Below are 20,950 nucleotides of genomic sequence, written 5' to 3'. Positions count from 1 at the left end.
ACTCCTGGCGCTGATTCGGTGGAGACTCACTGATGGGGGAAAGCTTCTGTCCGCGGGGACCCTATAAATCAAAGGCCTTGGGAGACCAGAGAACAGAACTGATCTGAACCCAGACCAGCGCGTGTGAGTAACAGCCCCTCCCCCCTGGCAAAGCCAGTGGGCGCAGCCATCTTGCCCCGAAGGCGGAGAGCTAACACGCTGCTCTCGACCCCCATCTAGTGGCGACAGGCTGTAACTGCAACTGAATTCTACCACCATGAGAAAAAACCGCTCCTCTACCATCCAGCAATTTATAAAAGCCCCAGACCAGAAGGAAAACAATAAAAACATAGAATTAAGTCCTGAGGACTTGGAATTAGGTAAACTAAGTGATAATGAGTTCAGAGCAGCTATAATCAAAAAACTCACTGAGGCAGAGAGAAAGATAAACAAGCTGAGTTCTGGAGTTACTTCACAAAAGAGATTGAAATCATAAAGAAGAATCAAACAGAATTACTTGAGACGAAAAACACAATGGACCAGATACAACAGAATACGGATTCCCTGAATGCCCGTGTAGACAACATAGAGGAGAAAATTAGCATAATCAAGGATAGACAGGCTGAATGGCGCCAGACAGAGGAAGAAAGAGAACTAAGAATTAAACAAAATGAGGAAAACCTCCTAGAGGTAATGGATTCAATGAGGAGTAAGAACATAAGGATCATAGGAATTCCCGAGAATATGGAAAAGGAAAATGGAGCAGAAAGTGTGCTTAACGAAATTATTGAAGAGAACTTCCCAAATCTAGGGATCGAGGGAGAAATGTGTGTAGAGGAGGGTTTTAGATCTCCTAGATTTGTCAACGTAAAAAGAGCTACCCCACGGCACATAGTAGTAAAGTTGGCAAAAAGGAGAGATTAGGAAAGAATACTCAGGGAAGTAAGAAAAAAAAAGAGAATAACCTATAAAGGAGCCCCTATCAGACTGTCAGCGGATTTCTCTACAGAAACCCTACAAGCTAGGAGAGAATGGAGTGACATATTCAAAGGTTTAAAGGATAAAAATCTTCAGCCAAAAATACTCTATCCAGCAAGAATTTCCTTCAGATATGAGGGAGAAATTAAATCTTTTCCAGACAAACAAAAGTTAAGGGAATTTGTAACTAAAGGCCCTCCATTACAAGAAATCCTCAAGAAGGTGCTCATACTTGAAAAAAGAAAAAAGGGAGAAAGGGGACACAATCCACAGACTAGGGAGACCGATGGATAGAACCAGAACAGGATAGCAAATATTCAATTATAGCATTAGGGTAAAGGTAAGGAAACTACCAAAACAAGGACGATCTTAGCACTCTAACTACCAATTAATAAGACGAGTTGGAATAAAAAATGAAAATAATTATTTAGGAGGGGAAGAGCAAAGGGTCTAAATCAGTATTGGTCAAGTAAGTAAGAGACCACCAGAGAATAGACTATATTATACACGAGATTCTAAATACAAACTTCAAGGTAGACACTAAAATAAAGTACAGAACAGAGTCACAAATCATAAATAAGCAAAAATCTAAGAAACCCAGCATAAGAAATTGCAGTATTAAATGGGTAGTCTAAAGCAAACAGGAAAAGAAATGCAGGAAAACAAGATAATGAGGGACAGATTAACAGCACTAAGTCCACATGCATCAATAATCACTCTCAATGTGAACAGATTGAACTCTCCAATAAAAAGACACAGAGTGGCAAAATGGATTAAAGAACATGATCCAACAATTTGTTGCCTCCAGGAAACACACCTCAGCCCCAAGGACAAACACAGACTCAGGGTGAAGGGGTGGAGGACAATACTTCAAGCAAATAGCAAGGAAAAAAAGGCAGGTGTTGCAATTCTCATATCAGACCAAGTGGATTTCAAAATAAGACAGGTAAAGAGAGACACAGAGGGACAATATATAATGATCAAAGGGACACTTCATCAAGAAGAAATAATGCTTATAAATATCTATGCACCCAACACAGGAGCACCAAGATTCATAAAGCAACTATTAACAGACCTAAAGGAAGATGTTAAAAACAACACAATAATAGTAGGGGACCTCAACACCCCACTCACATCAATGGACAGATCATCCAGACAGAAAATCAACAAGGAAATAGTGGAGCTAAATGAAAAACTAAAACAATTGGACTTAATAGACATATATAGATCACTTCACCCTGAAAGAGCTGAATACACATTCTTCTCAAGTGCACATGGAACATTCTCTAGGATAGACCATATGTTGGGAAACAAGACAAGCCTCTACAAATTTAAAAAAATTGAAATAATAACAAGCATCTTCTCAGATCATAGTGCTATAAGGCTAGAAATTAATTACAGGAAAAAGCAGAGAAAGGCACAAAGATGTGGAGACTAAACAACCCACTACTGAACAAGCAATGGATCATTTAAGAAATTAAAGAAGAAATAAAAAAATACCTGGAAACAAATGAAAATGATAGCATGCCATACCAACTCATATGGGATACAGCAAAAGCTGTATTAAGAGGAAAATTCATCGCAATACAGGCACATCTTAACAAACAAGAAAAATCCCAAATAAGCAACCTTAAAGCACACCTAACTGAACTAGAGAAAAAAGAACAAATGAAACCCAAAGTCAGCAGAAGGAGAGAAATAATAAAAATCAGAGCAGAAATAAATACTATTGAAACGAAAAAGGCAGTAGAAAGGATCAATGAGACAAAGAGCTGGTTTTTTGAGAAGATAAATAAAATTGACAAACCACTAGCCAGACTTACAAAGAAAAAAGGGAGAAAGCTCAAATAAACAAAATCAGAAATGAGCGAGGAGAAATAACAACAGACTCTGCAGAAATACAACAGATTATAAGAGAATACTACAAAAAACTACATGCCAACAGAATGGATAACCTAGAGGAAATGGATAAATTCTTGGACTCCTACAATCTCCCAAAGCTCACTCAAGAAGAGGCAGACAATTTGAACAGACCAATCACAAGGAAAGAGATTGAAACAGCAATCAAAAACATCCCAAAGAATAAAACCCCAGGACCAGATGGATTTCCTGGGGAATTCTACCAAACTTTCAGAGAGGATTTAATACCTATCCTTTTCAAGCTATTCCAAAAAATTAGGGAAGATGGAACACTTCCTAACACATTCTATGAGGCTAATATCACGCTGATACCAAAACCTGACAAGGACACCACGAAAAAAGAGAACTACAGGCCAATATCACTGATGAACATAGATGCAAAAATTCTAAACAAAATTTTGGCAACCAGAATTCAGCAATTCATCAAAAGAATCATACATCAGGATCAGGTGGGATTCATACCAGGGACACAGGGATGGTTCAACATCCGCAAATCAATCAACGTGATACACCACATCAACAAACTGAGGAATAAAAACCACATGATCATCTCAATAGATGCAGAGAAGGCATTTGACAAGATCCAACAGCCATTTATGATAAAAAAAACTCTTAACAAAATGGGCATAGAAGGAAACTACCTCAACATAATAAAGGCCATATACGAGAAACCCATAGCCAACATCATACTCAATGGGCAAAAACTGAACCCCATCCCCCTGAAAACAGGAATGAGACAAGGATGCCCTCTATCACCACTCTTATTTAACATAGTACTGGAGGTCCTGGCCAGAGCAATCAGGCAAGAAAAAGGAATAAAAGGAATCCAAATAGAGAGGGAAGAAGTGAAACTCTCGCTGTTTGCAGACGACATGATCTTATATATATAAAACCCCAAAGAATCCATTGGAAAACTGTTAGAAGTAATCAACAACTACAGCAAAGTTGCAGGGTATAAAATCAATTTGCATAAATCAGTGGCATTTCTATACTCCAGTAATGAACCAACAGAAAAAGAACTCAAGAATACAATACCATTCACAATCGCAACAAAAAGAATAAAATACCTTGGGGTAAATTTAACTAAGGAAGTGAAGGACCTATATAATGAAAATTACAAGGCCTTTCTGAGAGAATTGGATGACGACATAAGGAGATGGAAAGACATTCCATGTACATGGATTGGAAGAATAAACATAGTTAAAATGTCCATTCTACCTAAAGCAATCTACAGATTCAACGCCATCCCAATCAGAATCCCAATGACATTCTTTACAGAATTAGAACAAAGAATCCTAAAATTCATATGGGGCAACAAAAGACCCCGAATTGCTAAAGCAATCCTGAGAAAAAAGAACAAAACGGGAGGCATCACAATCCCTGACTTCAAAACATACTACAAAGCTACAGTAATCAAAACAGCGTGGTACTGGTACAAAAACAGGTGCACAGATCAATGGAACAGAATTGAAAGCCCAGAAATAAAACCACACATCTATGGACAGCTTATCTTTGACAAAGGAGCTGAGGGCATACAATGGAAAAAAGAAAGTCTTTTCAACAAAGGGTGCTGGGAAAACTGGAAAGCCACATGTAAAAGAATGAAAATTGACCATTCTTTTTCACCATTCACCAAAATAAACTCAAAATGGATCAAAGACCTAAAGGTGAGACCTGAAACCATAAGGCTTCTGGAAGAAAACGCAGGCAGTACACTCTTTGACATCAGTATTAAAAGGATCTTTTCGGACACCATGCCTTCTCAGAGAAGGAAAACAATAGAAAGAATAAACAAATGGGACTTCATCAGATTAAAGAGCTTCTTCAAGGCAAATGAAAACAGGATTGAAACAAAAAAACAACCCACTAACTGGGCAAAAATATTTGCAAGTCATATATCTGACAAAGGCTTAATATCCATAATATATAAAGAACTCTCACAACTCAACAACAAAACATCAAACAACCCAATCAAAAAATGGGCTGGAGACATGAACAGACATTTCTCCAAAGAAGATATACTGATGGCCAATAGGCACATGAAAAGATGCTCATCATCGCTGATCATCAGGGAAATGCAAATCAAAACTACACTAAGATATCACCTTACACCCGTTAGAATGACAAAAATATCTAAAACTAATAGCAACAAATGTTGGAGAGGTTGCGGAGAAAAAGGAACCCTCATACACTGCTGGTGGGAATGCAAACGGGTGCAGCCACTATGGAAAACAGTATGGAGATTCCTCAAAAAATTAAAAATAGAACTACCATACGATCCAGCCATCCCACTACTGGGTATTTACCCAAAGAGCTTGAAGTCAGCAATCCCAAAAGTCCTGTGTACCCCAATGTTTACTGCAGCACTGTTTACAATAGCCAAGATGTGGAAGCAACCTAAGTGTCCAGCAACAGACGAATGGATAAAGAAGATGTGGTACATATATACAATGGAATACTACTCAGCTGCAAAAGAGGACAAAATCATTCCATTTGCAATAACATGGATGGACCTTGAGAGAATTATGTTAAGTGAAATAAGCCAGCGAGAGAAGGATAATCTGTGTATGACTCCACTCATATGAGGAATTTAAAATTATGGACTAAGAACAGTTTAGTGGATACCAGGGGAAAGGTGGGGTGGGGGGTGGGCACAAAGGGTGAAGTGGTGCACCTACAACATGACTGACAAACATTAATGTACAACTGAAATTTCACAAGATTGTAACCTATCAATAACTCAATAAAAAAAATTAAAAAAAACTGATCTTATTATTTTACTCTATTTTTTTTGTTGTTTCCTTTTTCATTGCTAAGATTATTTATTTGTGTCTTCTCTCTTTTTTCTCTTGATGAATCTTATCATGGAACTGTATATTCAATTAGCTTTTTCAAAGAACAGGCTTTAAAAAAATTATTCTTATATTTTCACTTTCAAGTTCATTAATTTATGCTTTTATCTTTACCATTTCCATACATCTACTTTCACTGGGTTTACCCTTTTTTAAAAATCATTTTCCAGTTTTTTGAATAAGATGCTTAGTTCATTAATTTTCCATCTATCTTCTGATTTCACTATGATTTCTTCTCGAATTATTTAGGAAGTGAGTTTATTAAGTCTCCAAACATGGGAACTTTTAGTTACCTGTGTAAACTGTACTGAGTTCAGAGAAAATAGTTCGTGTGGTAAGAATTCTTTGATACTGGTTGAGACTGATGTCATGGTCTAGTACATGCTCAGTTTTTGTGCATGTTCTAAGTTTGCTTCAGAGGACGTATTCATTGTTGGTTGGGAGCAGAATTCTAAATATGCCTAATATATCAAGTTTATTAAGACTATTAGAATCTTCTATAGCCTTACTAATTTCTTGGTTTATTTTATCTATTAGTAAATGAGAGAATAGTCTTAATATTTTCCACTTAAATGAGGATTCTCACTTTTTTCTTGTAATTCGGTTCATTTTTGCTTTTTATGGTTTGAGGGTATGTTATTAGATGCATACAAGCTAAGAATTCTTTTATGTTCTAGTGATACAAACTTTTAAGATACTATCTTTTTTATCACTAATAATGGTTTATGTCTTAAACTCTATTTTGCCTACTATTAATGTAGATATAACTGCTTTTCTTTGATTTGAATTTGCCTGTTATTTTTTCCCATCACTTTACTTTCAAACTTCCTGCATTTATACATTTTAGATATGTCCCTTACAAAGAGCATATAGTTTGGTTTTGCTTTTTAATCCAATGTAACACTTTTAACTGGCTACTTTAGACAATATACATTTATTGTGATTATTGATATTTGGATTATCTGCCTACCATATTTTTGTGCTTCTGAATTCACCTGTTTGGGTTTTTTTAATGATTTTTTCCCCCTTCTCTGCCTCTGTTGGATTGATCCTGTTTTATTAGCTTTTATCCTTCTATTAATTTGGAAACTATCATTTATATTCCAATTCAAATTTTATTTCTAAATTTTAAAAAATAAATTTATTTCCAAATTGTAACAGGTAGGCTTGTCTTAGTGTGAAGATAATCAGTAGCTCTATCCTCTGCTCAACAATATGTGTAGCTAGAAATCTTTAAGAATATCTCCCTCTCTTTTTACATATGATCTCTGAAAAGACTATTTCAGAAATGATTCTGGTGTCTTAGTGGATTGTCATTTCACCATAGCTAGCAATAAGATAGAAATATTTTCATTATTCCTCAAACTTCAGCTCTTTAAAATAATCAACTTCTCTGTAAGAAGACACTTTATAAAGTGTTTCACAACAGAGGCATTACTGACATTTTAGGTGGGACAACTGGTCCACTGTGCCAACTGTGCTGTGCACTGTAGGATGTCTAGAAACCCTGATCCCTGCTGACTGTGCCAGAGGAAGTCTCCTCTCTTCTCCCATAGCAACAACTAAAACTGCGCCACACATCATTTCCAAACATTTCCCTAAGGATCAGTACCACTCCAACTAAGAAACTACTCTTTTAATGCATGAAAACAAAGTGCAAAGATTATAAAATAAATAGATTAGAACTGAAGGTCCAAAGAGTGAAAAACATTTCAGCTCTACAAAGGGAATAACAAAAATATTTTTCCTTAAATTCCTTAAATTCAGGAAACTCATCTTATAAACCAGTTTTCATCATTAACTATACTAATTGGTCTCCTTTCCACATAATTTTCTCCAAATTTTTTAGTCACAATATATGACTAAGTGCAAGTAACAAAAGATGAAATCACTTTTTGCTTGCTTTTCCCAAAGCCAGTTTCTTTCTCCTAAAGAGACACGAAGGCTAAGACACAACACTGAATTTGTTTGCCATCTTTAAAAAAATTTTTTTGTTCATAATCCTAACGTGGTTTCCTATTCACAAACCTGTTGGTGTCCCAAATAATGACATTTCCATCAAATCCTGACGTTACTAAGAGTCTTGTATTAGTATCATATTCGATGTTCTTCACCCAGCTAGTGTGACCATGTAAAGTGCATACTTTGGTGTTCAATTTTCTCAGATCCCATAGTGCTATTGTAGTGTCATCAGAGCAGGTAGCAAACAGCCGGTTATCAAGAAATCTACAAAGCAGAAAAAAAAAACCTGGTTTATTTAATATCTCATTAAAGAAAACTTGAGAAGCAGTCTCTATATTACCTAATCAAGAAAACAAATGAACAAAAAAGGACTACAAATTCACTGTATAAACCCAGTGATTCTGATATACAATAAATAGTAAGTATAATTCACATAATCTCAGGAAAGGATACTATGGTTAAACGAGGGCCACACTGCAATGTTATCCATTTGCTTTACATTATGGATTTTTATTTGGAACTGGAAATAGGGTAGGTGTTTTGGACAACAGTGCTACAGAGAAAGAACTTCAGAATCTGTATAGGAAACACAAATGGTAAGAAACAATTTAATAGGAGACAGAGGAGATGTTGAAGACTGAATGCTGAGGGAGATGTGTTAAGTGTAAAGGGCTCACAACTATGAGAAACATTTACTCTGCTACAAGTAACTTCTCTTTCTATTTAGAAGACATTTACGTACAAAAATTGCTATTAAAATGCCATCCATTTTTATCTGTTAGTTCAAAGGCATTCCGCAAACAATCTCACTCAGCAATATTTTATTAGGACCAGTCAAGATTACAAGATAGACAATCAAAATCCGTTCTCTATAATTCAGACTTTTAATTATTTTACACTCATTTCTCAATCCTCAGTAAGAATATGTTTTATACAAATACTTAAAAAATAACAAACCTACCAATTACACTTGAATTTCTGCCTAATTCAACATTAGGATGCTTTCTCTAACATATGCTGTTATGTATGACTTCCTAACCTCTTGTAGAAAAAATTAATTCTGGAGCTTCTTCCAAGATAGAATTATATATAATTATTTTCTGTCAGAAATAAACCTCAGTATCCACAAACATCATAATGACCTTCCTGAAACTTAACACGATTTTAAAATTCCAGGCCTTTGTACAGGCTGTTTCTGCCACCTAAAACCACCTTCCCACTCCCCCTTGACCTGGCTAACACATGCTTTCTCTTTAATGTTCAGCTTTCATCCGCTCCAGGAAGCCTTCCCTCTCTATCCAGCGTGGGGTAGATTTACCAATCTTCTAATCTCCCAAAGCACTCTACACTTCTATCATAACACTTAATATCACAGTGTAAGGAATAATTTTACAAGGCTATTAACTCCTTGAAGGCAAGGAGAACCTGCCTGCGTAGAGCATAGTTAGATCTGCAGTACCCAAGACACACAGAGTCCCAGGAACATAATAAGCACTCACAAATATTTATCAAATGGCTGAATGAGATAGGAGTTCACTGCCTAGTGGAGAAGATACTATAAATACATAATTATAGAAAATAATTGTGTGGAATAAGCAAAGAAAAGAGGGTAGTTGGGAAAGACTTCATGGTGGTGTCATTTGAACTGACTTTAAAAGATGAGCAAGAACTTGAGTGCCCAAGGAGTAGGCAGAGGCACAGAGGCAGGTAAGAGGATGGTGTACTCTTAGAGGCAAGAGTCGTTAGGAGTGCTGCATGTGGGAAAGTAGAGACAAGCAGAGACTATATCATGGATTTATTCTATAATAATTCCCAATAACTATCCTTTAATTATAAATACATGCCCATTGAAAATATTTTTTAAAAGGAAAAAAATCTGCCACCAAAAATAACCAGTTATTGATATTTAGCCTAATTCCTATATTTCAAACCTAATTCTATCTAATAACTATTTTGCCATGTCATTAAAGATTTATTGACAAAAATCATTTGTAATGGCTGAACAGCATTCACTGTATGAACTCTAATCTTTTTTTTAAACAAATATGCAATTGTTGGATGTTTACATTTCTTCCAATTTGTTACTATTAAAAAACACTATGATGGACATCCTAACAGTCAAATATTGATCACATCCATAGTTATTTTTAAAGTACATTCCCAGAAAAATGTATTGCTAATTAAAAAGAGATTTTTTTAAATGTAAGACTTTTGATACATATAGCCAAATTGTCCTCAAAAGAACATACCAATATATAGTTCTACCAGCAGTTAGGAGAGTATCTATTTCTCTAAATCCTTGCCACACAGATATTTTTTAATTCTGCTAAGTGCTAGGAAAAAATATCTTATTTTAAGATGAAACTTTTATTTATAGTAAAGTTGAACTTTTTTCATATTAATTAGAAGATTATTTCTTTTGTGAATTGCTATTTGTGTTCCTTGCTGATTTTCCTACCACAGTATTATTTTTATTATTGAGTTATAAAATCTCTTTATAGTGAGGATAATATACCTCCATTTTTCAAATACAATGTTGAATACATTTTCCACATATATTTCTATCTTTCAATGTGGTTTATATGTTTTCTTACTGTATCAAAATTTTAATTATTATATTGCCGAATCCATTTCTTCCCTTATAGTTTTATATTTACTGATGAGGCTTTTTAAAGTAAAAATATTTCAATGACTTCACACCTGACAGGAAATATATAAATGAAAAAAATACACAATGAAAAAAGCTACTGGAAAGTGAGTCAAACTTTTAAAATAAATTGATCATGATCATAATGGTATCTTCACACATTTGAAAATTTTAGGAAAAAATATAATTAAGATATTTTATTTAGTCTACAGAAAATACTTAATGCACATATGGATTCAAAACCTCAGTGGGATTATATTACTGAAGGTCACAGAGGTCCCTCCTCCCTGAAGAGTTTTAAGCAAGAGAGTGACATGATTAGATAAGAGTTTCAGAAAGATCTCTGAGGTGGCTAGGTTCTAAAACTCTTGGATTTTCATAAAAAATAAAATAAAGTAGAGAATCAGTTTTTAAGTTTTTGTCAATAAGGCCACTGAAAAAATTACCATTGTTGCATGAAAGGATATTTTAATACCAATAATGTAGAAAGAATATAATCTTGGAACAAAAGCTAATACTTTTTAATTGAATAAGTTTACCTCAAGGAAAAATATAATACTTTAACTTTAGTTTTCTCATTTTTGCCTCAAAATATTACCTGTTAAAATTTTTGGTATTGGACAATCATTGGTAAAAATAGTACATAAATTATAGAAAATTAAGAATGTAGACTAGGAGACCAGTTAAAGAATCTAAAACAATTCTTATCGCAAAGTAAGAGATTTAGAGAATGCAAAGTGTTAGAAAAGTCCTTGGAGATCTGGCTCAATCTTCTCAAATTAAAACTCAGTCTAGCCTAATAAGTTAATAATTGTAAAGTATTTTTAACTCCATAGTCTCTAATAAACAAGAAACATTCCTTCACACACTGAAATCTATGAGTTTCTGAATTATAGAATTTCTCCACAAGTCCCCATCAAACCCAACATACGACTATAACAGCTCTGGATAAACTGAGGTCTTCATTATGAGAGGATAATTGGTAAAGGATAACAGCAATTGAAACATGATTTTCTTAAAACGGGTACCCACATTTCATTGTACAAGGGAAAGAAAGTGTTGTTGACTATCTTAAAAACACAAGCTAAAAAATCATGAAAATAACCCTTGGAGCTGGCCAGGTGGCGCAGCGGTTAAGTGCACACGTTTTGCTTTAGCAGCCCGGGGTTCGCCAGTTCGGCTCCCAGGTGCAGACATGGCACTGCTTGGCAAGCCATGCTGTGGTAGGCGTCCCACATATAAAGTGGAGGAAGATGGGCACGGATGTTAGCTCAGGGCCTATCTTCCTCAGCAAAAAGAGGAGGATTGGCAGCACGATATTAGCTCAGGGCTAATCTTCCGCGCAAAAAAAACAACCAAGCTTTTTACATTTATTTAATTATATACAAATTCCTAGAACAAGTAAATTAAATGTTTGGGTTTTTTTCATAATCTTTCCAGTGAAATCATGACAGCAGAATATAACATCCTTACTTCATATTTGAGGTTTTGTACTATAATAAAAAAGAGGGTGATTTCCATATAACATGCAAAGGCTTTATCAACTTTCCCAGGGGCCTTTCCGTAGTCCTATGAGATATTCACATACTTCTTAGAAGTGTCTATCATGTCATCATTTCTGTCATTTTCTTGTCTCTAATTGATAACGAGTCTAACTCTATCAGATCCTCATTTGCTGATGATTTGATATATAAATGATCAGTTCTCCAACATTATTCTCAGGGTTTTGTGAAATTCTACATTCTTTGCAAGATAAGAAATTTCATGTTCCCAGTGGTAAGCATTGCACTTACATTATTGTTTAAAATATAACAATGAGGAAAAGACCAACAAAGACAATGAGAGGGAAAAGCAGATTCTGGGATATTTAAATGGGTATTATTTTTTAATTGCCATATCACTAAGTAAATATTCTTATGATAACCTCAGTTCTCCCTGTAACCTCATAATTGGTGGGACCTTGATTATTTAATGTGTTCTTAAATCTGCTTACAGAGTCATAGTGAGTGAGAAGTAAGCCGGTATAATTGGTTTAAGAATTTAAATTACATACCTTTCCCCTTACTTTCCCTAAATATGAAGCAACAGAAAATACTCTCCACAACTATCAATATTTTTATTTTACAAGATAAGCAAACCTCAAAACTAAGAAATAAACTAGAAGACATTACTAATTAACTGCAAAATGACTATCTAGAACCAAATCAGGAAATGCATGCCCACATCTCTGAACAGTGAGTGAGTTGGTCTAATAGAACTGAGTATGAATTCCAGCCCTATCACTTACTACATCTAAGATCTTGGGCAAGTCTCTTTATCTGAGTTGCAGTTTCTTCATTCCTTAAAATGGGTACAATATCTGTCTCATATTAGGATACTGTGAGGATTAAACAACATAATGTGTGAACAGTGCTTCACAGAAGGTTTGGCACATGGTAAGTACTCAAAAAATGGAAGTTAGTATTATTAATAAGTAATGTACACTTAAGCTCATGCCAGAGGACCCCTCAGATCCTCACTCAAAACTCTCAAGTTATATGTACTTCTAAGAAAGCTTCAGGGGCCAGCACGGTGGCACAGCAGTTAAGTTCCCATGCTCCGCTTCAGCAGCCCGGGGTTCGCCGGTTCGGATCCCGGGTGCAGACATGGCACTGCTTGGCAAGCCATGCTGTGGTAGGCGTCCCACGTATAAAGTAGAGGAAGATGGGCACGGATGTTAGCTCAGGGCCTATCTTCCTCAGCAAAAAGAGGAGGATTGGCAGCAGATGTTAGCTTAGGGCTAATCTTCCTCAATAAAGAAAGAAAGAAAATTACTTATGAACATAATCTTTAAAAAAATTAAAAAACAATTAAAAAAGCTTCAAAATCTGTTTTTTCTAACCAACAGATAAGAAGCAAATTCAAATTTGTAGGTGTGGGCTACTAGGGCAGGCACACCGATAGCAGCAAATGAGAGCTGGCATTGGTAACACAAATTCTAACAGCAGATTAGTCATTGGTCATTTTCAGTAGGGGCAAACTCTTGACACAAGTCTTTTCTTTTTTTTTTTTTTTTTTTTTTTTAAAGATTTTTTTTTTTCTTTTTTTTCCCCAAACCCCCCCGGTTACACAGCTGTGTTTTTTTCGTTGTGGGTTCTTCTAGTTGTGGCATGTGGGACGCTGCCTCAGCGTGGTCTGATGAGCAGTGCCATGTCCGCACCCAGGATTTGAACCAATGAAACACTGGGCCGCCTGCAGCGGAGCGCGCGAACTTAACCACTCCGCCACGGGGCCAGCCCCACAAGTCTTTTCTTTTTGAGATAAGAAATTTTTAAATTGTAAAATATTAGAAACAGAGAAAATTGTGAAGAATATAACAAACACCTGTGATACCCACCACCCAGCTTTATCAAATTTTAACATTTTGTTATCTTTCAGATTTTTTTGGTACATTACAAACACAAAATACCCTCTATATCCCTCCCCAAACCCATTCCCCTCCCTCCCTCTCCAGAGGGAACCACTATCCAAAATTTGTTGTTTGTCACTCCTCATGCAAATTTTTAATACCATGAATTCCTAAGTATGTATCCATAAACAATTTACAGTATTGTTCTGCATTCAATTTATTCTGTAAATATTTAATGAGCACCCACTTCATGCCAGGCACAGTTCCAGGTGCTAGGGATAGAACAGAGAACAGACGAATACATGCCCTCATCAAGCTCATGTTTGTATATTTTCAAACTTTATATAAATGGTATCACACTGTACAACTCATTCTACAATTTGCTTTTCTGGCTTAACCTTGAGTTTCTGAGATGTGTCTCAGATGCTGATGCTTCCAGTTCATTTATTTTAACTGATGTATAGTATTCCATTGTCTGAGTATACCAGAATTTGTCTACCTTCCTTTTGATGAAGATTTGTTTCCAACTTCTATTACTGGTCATGCGATAATGAACCTTCTTTACACAACTCCTTGTTCACACATGCTTTAATTTCTTAAAAAAAAATTGATCTTCAATTTTACCAGATATTGCTAAATTGCTCCTCAAAATAATTTTACCAATCTGTACTCCATCAATAATATCTAAGTGTTTCTATTTCCCAACATCTTTATCAATATTTGGTATTTCTTCATTGTTATTTTTATTTGCATTTCCATGATAACTGGTAAACTTGAAAATCTTTCCATATTTATTGCTCATTTTAGTTTCCCTTATGTGATTCTCTTCCTTTTTTGGTTCCAAGGTAATTGTCTTAAATATTATGACACTAATCCTGTTTTGGTTACGTGAATTGAAAATATCTTCTCCCACCAGTGTGTAGCTTATCTTCTCACACTGTTATATCTTCAGTTACAGTGAAGTTTTAAATTTTAACGCAGTTGAATTTATCAGTCCTTAATGGTTTATGCTTTTTGTATCCTAAAAAAATCCCTTTCATACTTAGAACATAAATATATTCTTTATTTCTTCTAAAGCTTTAAAGGTGTGCTTTCATAATTAGGTCTTTAACTGGCAGTTATTTTTAGTTATGGTATGAGATAGAAATATGATTTTATTTTATTTTTTCATATCTATAACTAATTCTCTCCTTTCCATTCCCCTCTCCCACTGATTTGTAATGCCTCTCCTGTCATATATCAAATTTTCATATACACATGGGTGTTTCTGGAAGCTCTATTCCTTTCCATTGCTGACTTAATCTATCTCTGTTCTAAGAGTGCATCTGGAGGGTGAATACTCTTACCATCTTAGTCTTCTTCAGAACTGTCTCAGATATTCCTGGCATTTTGCTGTTCAATATGAATTTTAAAATCAAGTTGTTGTTGTGTTTTTTTTTAACCCTCTTGGTATTCTGATTAAAACTGCACTAAATTTATACATTAATTTGGGAAGAGCTGATTTCTTTTCAATACCGAGTTTTCTCCTCCAGAGAAGATTTGCATTTGTTTATGCAGGTACCTAGCAGCACTACCAACCTGGATCCAATTTAAAATTGCTGGCTGGAGGGGTTTGGACCATATGGTGGTGTGAATTTGGGCCCCACACATGCTTGAAGGCTGGCTAGTAGTTAGAAATTCACAGGGAGATTTTCTGACACTCCTCTATCCAATGCCACAGTCTAGATGAACAGGTGGTTTATTTCTAGATCGCCTTTATGCTGAAAGCGTAGCCTTTGAAGTCCCAGCCTTATGCAGAGTTTTCTCCTAGACTCTTCACCTTGAACTGTCTGTGGAATTTACTCTCCTATCCTCTGTGCTCCTCATACCTGTCAAAGCTTAAGGTTGCCAGCATTTGGCAGATGCCTCCATGGTAAAAGTCAGCTGAATACCTATTTACTTCTTTGCATTCCTGCTTCTACTTCATTTCTGGCCCTAGGATTCCTTTCTTTCTTATCAGCTCAACTATACACTAAAAATATATATATTTAAAATTTTATCTAGCATTTTGATTTTCAGTAGAAAAGTTGTTCAGGATATTTTAAAATCTTCTATAGCCTAATTTTTATCTGCTTGATTTACTAGTTTTCGATGGAACTATATTAAAATCTCTTACTATGATTTTAGACTTGTAATTTCTTATCGTTCTGTTTTTGCTTTGTATATTTCAAGTCGCATACAAGTTCATGATGATTACTATCTTCTTGCTGGATTTTCCCTTTTATTAACATGTACCATTGCACTTTATCCTTATTAAAGCCTTTGGTCTTCCGTCTGTCCAATAATGATAACCTACATCAGTTTTCTTTTCCCATTTCTGGGCAGTTTTATTTTTTGTATCTCTATAAAGAGTATATAGATGATTTTGTTTTTTATTTAAATTGCTGTATCTGTGTCTTTTAATAAAGATGATCAATCCATTTGTGAACTACTCATATATTTGGAACTATTTCTATTTCTTGTTTTCTATTTATCATCTCCTTCCTTTGCTTTTTTATTTTTTTACTTTTTTAAGCTTTCTTATCTTTTACTGAACTAATCAAGTTTTCAATATTCTCGCCCCCCACCTTCTGCTAGTTTGGAAGGCATAACATATATTTCTATTATTTTAGTTACTTTTAGTTTTTTTTTCATTGTATATATTTAATTATACATTTTTCTGAAGGAGTCTGAAATTACTTAATATTTCTATCCTCCTTCTGAACATGATGTGGACCTTAACATGTGATACTGAACAACACTCCCCCATACATCCTACCTATTTGTTGTCACTATCTAGAGCTACACTGTCCAGTTTGGTAGCCATTAACCACATGTGGCTTTTGAGTCCTTCATATGTGGCCAGTCAGAATTGAGATGTGCTCTAAGTGTAAAATATACACTGGATTTTGAAGATATAGCAAGAAAAAATGAAAGTAAAATATCTCAATAATTTTTATACTGATTATATATTGAAATGATATTTCAGACATACTGGGTTAAATAAAATATATTATTAAAAATTAATTTCATGTGTTTATTTTTTAATGTGACGACTAGAAAATTCAAAATTCATATGTGGCTAGAATTATAATTCTATTGGATAGTGCTAATCTAGAGTTTTAGTTTTAACTTTTGTTTTAAATGTACCCCCCAAAAAAACCCTAAATTATTCTTTCTGTTATTAATAATTAATAATATTTATCATTTCACCTAATTAAAATTCCTCATTCGGGAATAAGAGGGTACCTGGACCTGATATGGTACTAAATATATTTTGCCTTAGTAAGTAAGATATTACTCCATTTTCTGCTAGCATCAACTGTTGCTGGTGAGAAACCTTCTGTTAGTTTAATTATGGTAGCTCTGTAGGTAATCTGCCTTCCAACTTTGGCGGCTTTTAAGATTTTCTCTTTATCTCTGATAGTCTAGAGTTTCACCCCAACCTATCTAAATGTGGATTTATCTTTATTTAACCTACTTGACATTCTAGAGTTTACTTTTGATTCAAGGATTCGGGTTCTTCTTCAATGCTAAAAATTCTCAGGCTTTATATCTTCAAACATTAGTTCTCCACTAACCTCCGCATCTTATTTTTCTCTAATTCTTTTTTTTTTTTAAGATTTTATCTTTTCTTTTTCTCCCCAAAGCCCCCCTGTATATAGTTGTGTTTTTTTAGTTGTGGGTCCTTCTAGTTGTGGCTTGTGGGATGCCACCTCAGCATGGTCTGACGAGCAGTGCCATGTCCACACCCAGGATTCAAACCAGCGAAACACTGGGCCGCTGAAGCAGAGCACTCGAATTTAACCACTTGGCCATGGGGCCGGCCCCTGTAATTCTTATTATATATACATTGGAGTCTCTCAATTAATCCTGTATGTCTTTTAATTACCAATCCATATTTTTATCTTTGTTCTGTGTTCTGGGTGAATTTTTTAGTACTATTTTCCAAACCATTAATTCATCAATGGTGTAAAGGGTAAAATTTATCCCATCTATTGAGTTTTTTATATACCAACTACATTTTTAATTTCCAAGAGTTCTACTGATTCTTTTCCACATTAACCTGTTTTGTTTCATAATTTTGAGCTCTCTTTAAACAGAAAGTATCCCTTAACTTATTTCTTTGAACATCCTAAAAATGCTTTAAAGTTTCTTCCAATCAATGGAATACTATGCAGCCGTTAAAAGGAATAAGATCATCCCATGGGCACTAAACTGGAATGATCTCTAAGTATGTTTTTAAGTGAAAAAGCCAAGGTATATAATAGTATGTGTAGAAGGCTACCATTTATATAAAAGTGTATGTATGTGTATATGCTTGTACATGCATAAACTATCTCAGAAAGGACAGCAAGAAATTGGTAATAGTGGTTGCCTCTGGGGAGGGGAACTGGGTGGTTAGGGGACAGAGGTGGGAGACAGACTTACTTTTCACTCTTTACCCTTTTGTACCTTTGAATTTTGTACCACGTGCATGTATTACCTAGTCAAAAAAAAATAAATAAAATAATTTATTTTTTAAAATAAAGTCTTTGTTGGACTACTCCATAAAATTAATTTCATCCAGAGAAAATGCCTGTTCTAGTTGCTGGTTCTGTTATGCTATGAATATTAGATGTCTTCACAAGTTTTGGAATTTTGGTTATAGGCTCATTTTGAGTAGGAAAGGCTTTTTCTCTCTCTCTCTTCCTATTTAATGGCTTTATAGTAGCCCCCAATTGGATTTCTGGACCCCTAATCCACAACTAGGCCTTATAATGACATTAAGGGCTCCAGTTTCATGATGATACTGGAGCAATCATGTATACACATTCAATTACTGAGTCAGCAATGGCTTCATTCAATTCCCAGTCATGAGGCTGTGTCTTTATCAGCTAAAACCTATAGCCCCAGGTAGTGAATAGCTTTTTCCTTTTTTCAGCCTTTCAGAAACGGGACAGACATTCCAACCAAACCACTGGCTTCATGTGATAATTCTGCCTCTGGTTCCTGCCTCACATGAAGTACTTGAGTATTTTTGATTCCTGACAGGAGCTAACTACTACATGTCAATGCCAGACTGAAAACCCAGTGGGCTTGTGCTTTCTGTCAACCGTGCTAACAGCTTTGTGTCTTTGTTCCATTTCTGGCCCACAAAAATGTTTATGTTGTTTCAGAGCCTGGCTATGTCTTTTGTGCTATTTAATCTACTGTTGTGTTTGGAGATAGGCGTTACATCAAAAGTCAGTATGCCACCTTGACTAGAAGTAACTTCTACATTTTTTTCTTTCTGAACATTAAAAGTAATCATTATAAAAGTAATATAATCTCATTACATAAAATTTAGAAAAGAGAAAATTACTCAGAATCCATGCATTCTAACTCATCCACTGCTAGCATTTTAAAATATTTCCTTCTAATCTTGTTCTTCCACATCGTCATATTTGTGCAATTTTTATCGTGATTTTAAGCAATATTATCCCAAGCATTTGTCCATGTTGATATGTAGTCTCTGTGACCATCATTTTAATGACTGCATATTAATCCACCAAGCTGTTCAAGTGTTACTTACTTCCCACATTATTGAGAATTTAAGGAGCTTCCAACTGTGCTATAAAGAAGTTCTCTGTGCATATGTGTTTTTTCCACTCAATAGTTTGGATCTGGGGGGGGAGGGGGGTGGCGAGAGGCTAAGCAATGAGACTGACATAATTCTACACAGGTTATTAGCCCAAAGGCTAATCATAATACATAGCTGAGGTTCATAATGATAACCCTGATACATGAAAAGAAAAGGTAAAATCACATGGAAATGAAAAACGCATTTCAGAGAGATTCCAATCCAAAATGATTAACAGTAAGTTTTGTAATTAAAGGGTAAGTTTCACAACAGCTAAGATTCACAATTCACAAATGTGTATCATCTAGCACTGCTGGACAAGGCATTACAAATTTTCACTAACTTCCAAAACAGAATATTTTGGGTCACACTAATAAAGTTCACTTTTTCACTGTAATACTAACCTGATATTATTTACACAGTCTTCATGAGCTTCAGAAAGAGTTTTTATGTGCTTTGAAGATATAGGGTCAAAAAGCAGAACTTCAGTCTGTTCACAAGCAACTGTCAGCACTGACCTGAAAGCAAATGACATATTTCTCTTTAGTTTTCTAGCATTCTCTGGTTATTGGTTTATAATTACACAAGCTGTAAATGAATAACTTCCTTTTGCCCATGTTGGTAGCAAATATTTAAAAGATTGACACTATCTGCTGTTGGCAACAGTAGGAAATGGTCCTCTCATACATTATGGTGGAGTGTAAACTAATGCAGCTTATGTTTGGAGAGTACCAGTATTGATCAAAATGTTAAATGTGCATACCTTTTGACTCAGCAATTTTTTTCTGGGAATTTAATCTAGAGAAATAATCATTTATAAATACAGAGAAGCATATATAAAGATATGCTTCATTATAAGGAGAAGTTGAAAGTAACCTAAATGTACGAGATAGAAGGAATTAAGATTCATTATTTTAACTCATGGTATGGAATACTTTGCAATATTGTGCAACATTTATAAAGAAAGGGATAGCTTTATATGGATATGAAAGAACTCCGAAACATACTTTTAAATGAGAAAAGCTGGTTGTAGAAAAACATGCACAGATGAGGCAACTCAGGGAAAAAAATTATATATAACAAAATTATGTATTTCTCTATCATTATCCATTAAAACGCACTGAAAAAGGTGTGGCATATATCATATCAAACCAGTTAAATATAGTCAAACAATCTTTTCCTTTATGGTTTTTTAGTAATATCTCTTGCTTCAGCCCTTCCCTATTACAAAGTTACATTTTTATAAACCTTTTACAAGCCCCATTTTGATTTCTGAAAATTTATTATCTTTTACTTACTTTGATTAAGTCTTACAAATTTTCTTATGGACCCTGCTCTTTCAGATTCAGATCTAGCAAATGAAATCCTGAGTCTTTGAAACTGCAGGTCTTCCCAATTTATAGTTCCAATAACAAATGGAAGTTTGTACCCTTAAGATGAAAGGGTTTAAGCAGAATTTTAAATAGCCAAACTTTTCTATTCAGAACAATAAAGTGGGAGGGGGGGGAAATCTACTAAATCAAAATCTTTTCCATATTTAGTAATCATGAAACAGTCCTTTAAAGGCTGCCTGCATAAACCCTTTTTTGAGATATCTGGACTTC

At 34.9% G+C, this 20,950-nt stretch overlaps 1 protein-coding gene across 1 annotated transcript in view; it reads right to left on the bottom strand.

The window, feature by feature from the left end:
• Positions 1-20,950, bottom strand: part of DCAF10 (DDB1 and CUL4 associated factor 10) — a 53,278-nt gene that overhangs the window by 22,958 nt on the left and 9,370 nt on the right. Inside the window, 2 exon segments of the mRNA XM_046685229.1 lie at positions 7,758-7,955; positions 19,751-19,864. Coding sequence (XP_046541185.1) covers positions 7,758-7,955; positions 19,751-19,864 — 312 coding nt within the window.

The sequence above is a fragment of the Equus quagga genome, chromosome 1 (assembly GCF_021613505.1).
Source record: "Equus quagga isolate Etosha38 chromosome 1, UCLA_HA_Equagga_1.0, whole genome shotgun sequence".
NCBI lineage: Eukaryota > Metazoa > Chordata > Mammalia > Perissodactyla > Equidae > Equus > Equus quagga.
The sequence above is the reverse complement of the archived record's forward strand: the minus strand, read 5'-3'. Positions and strand labels throughout refer to the sequence as shown.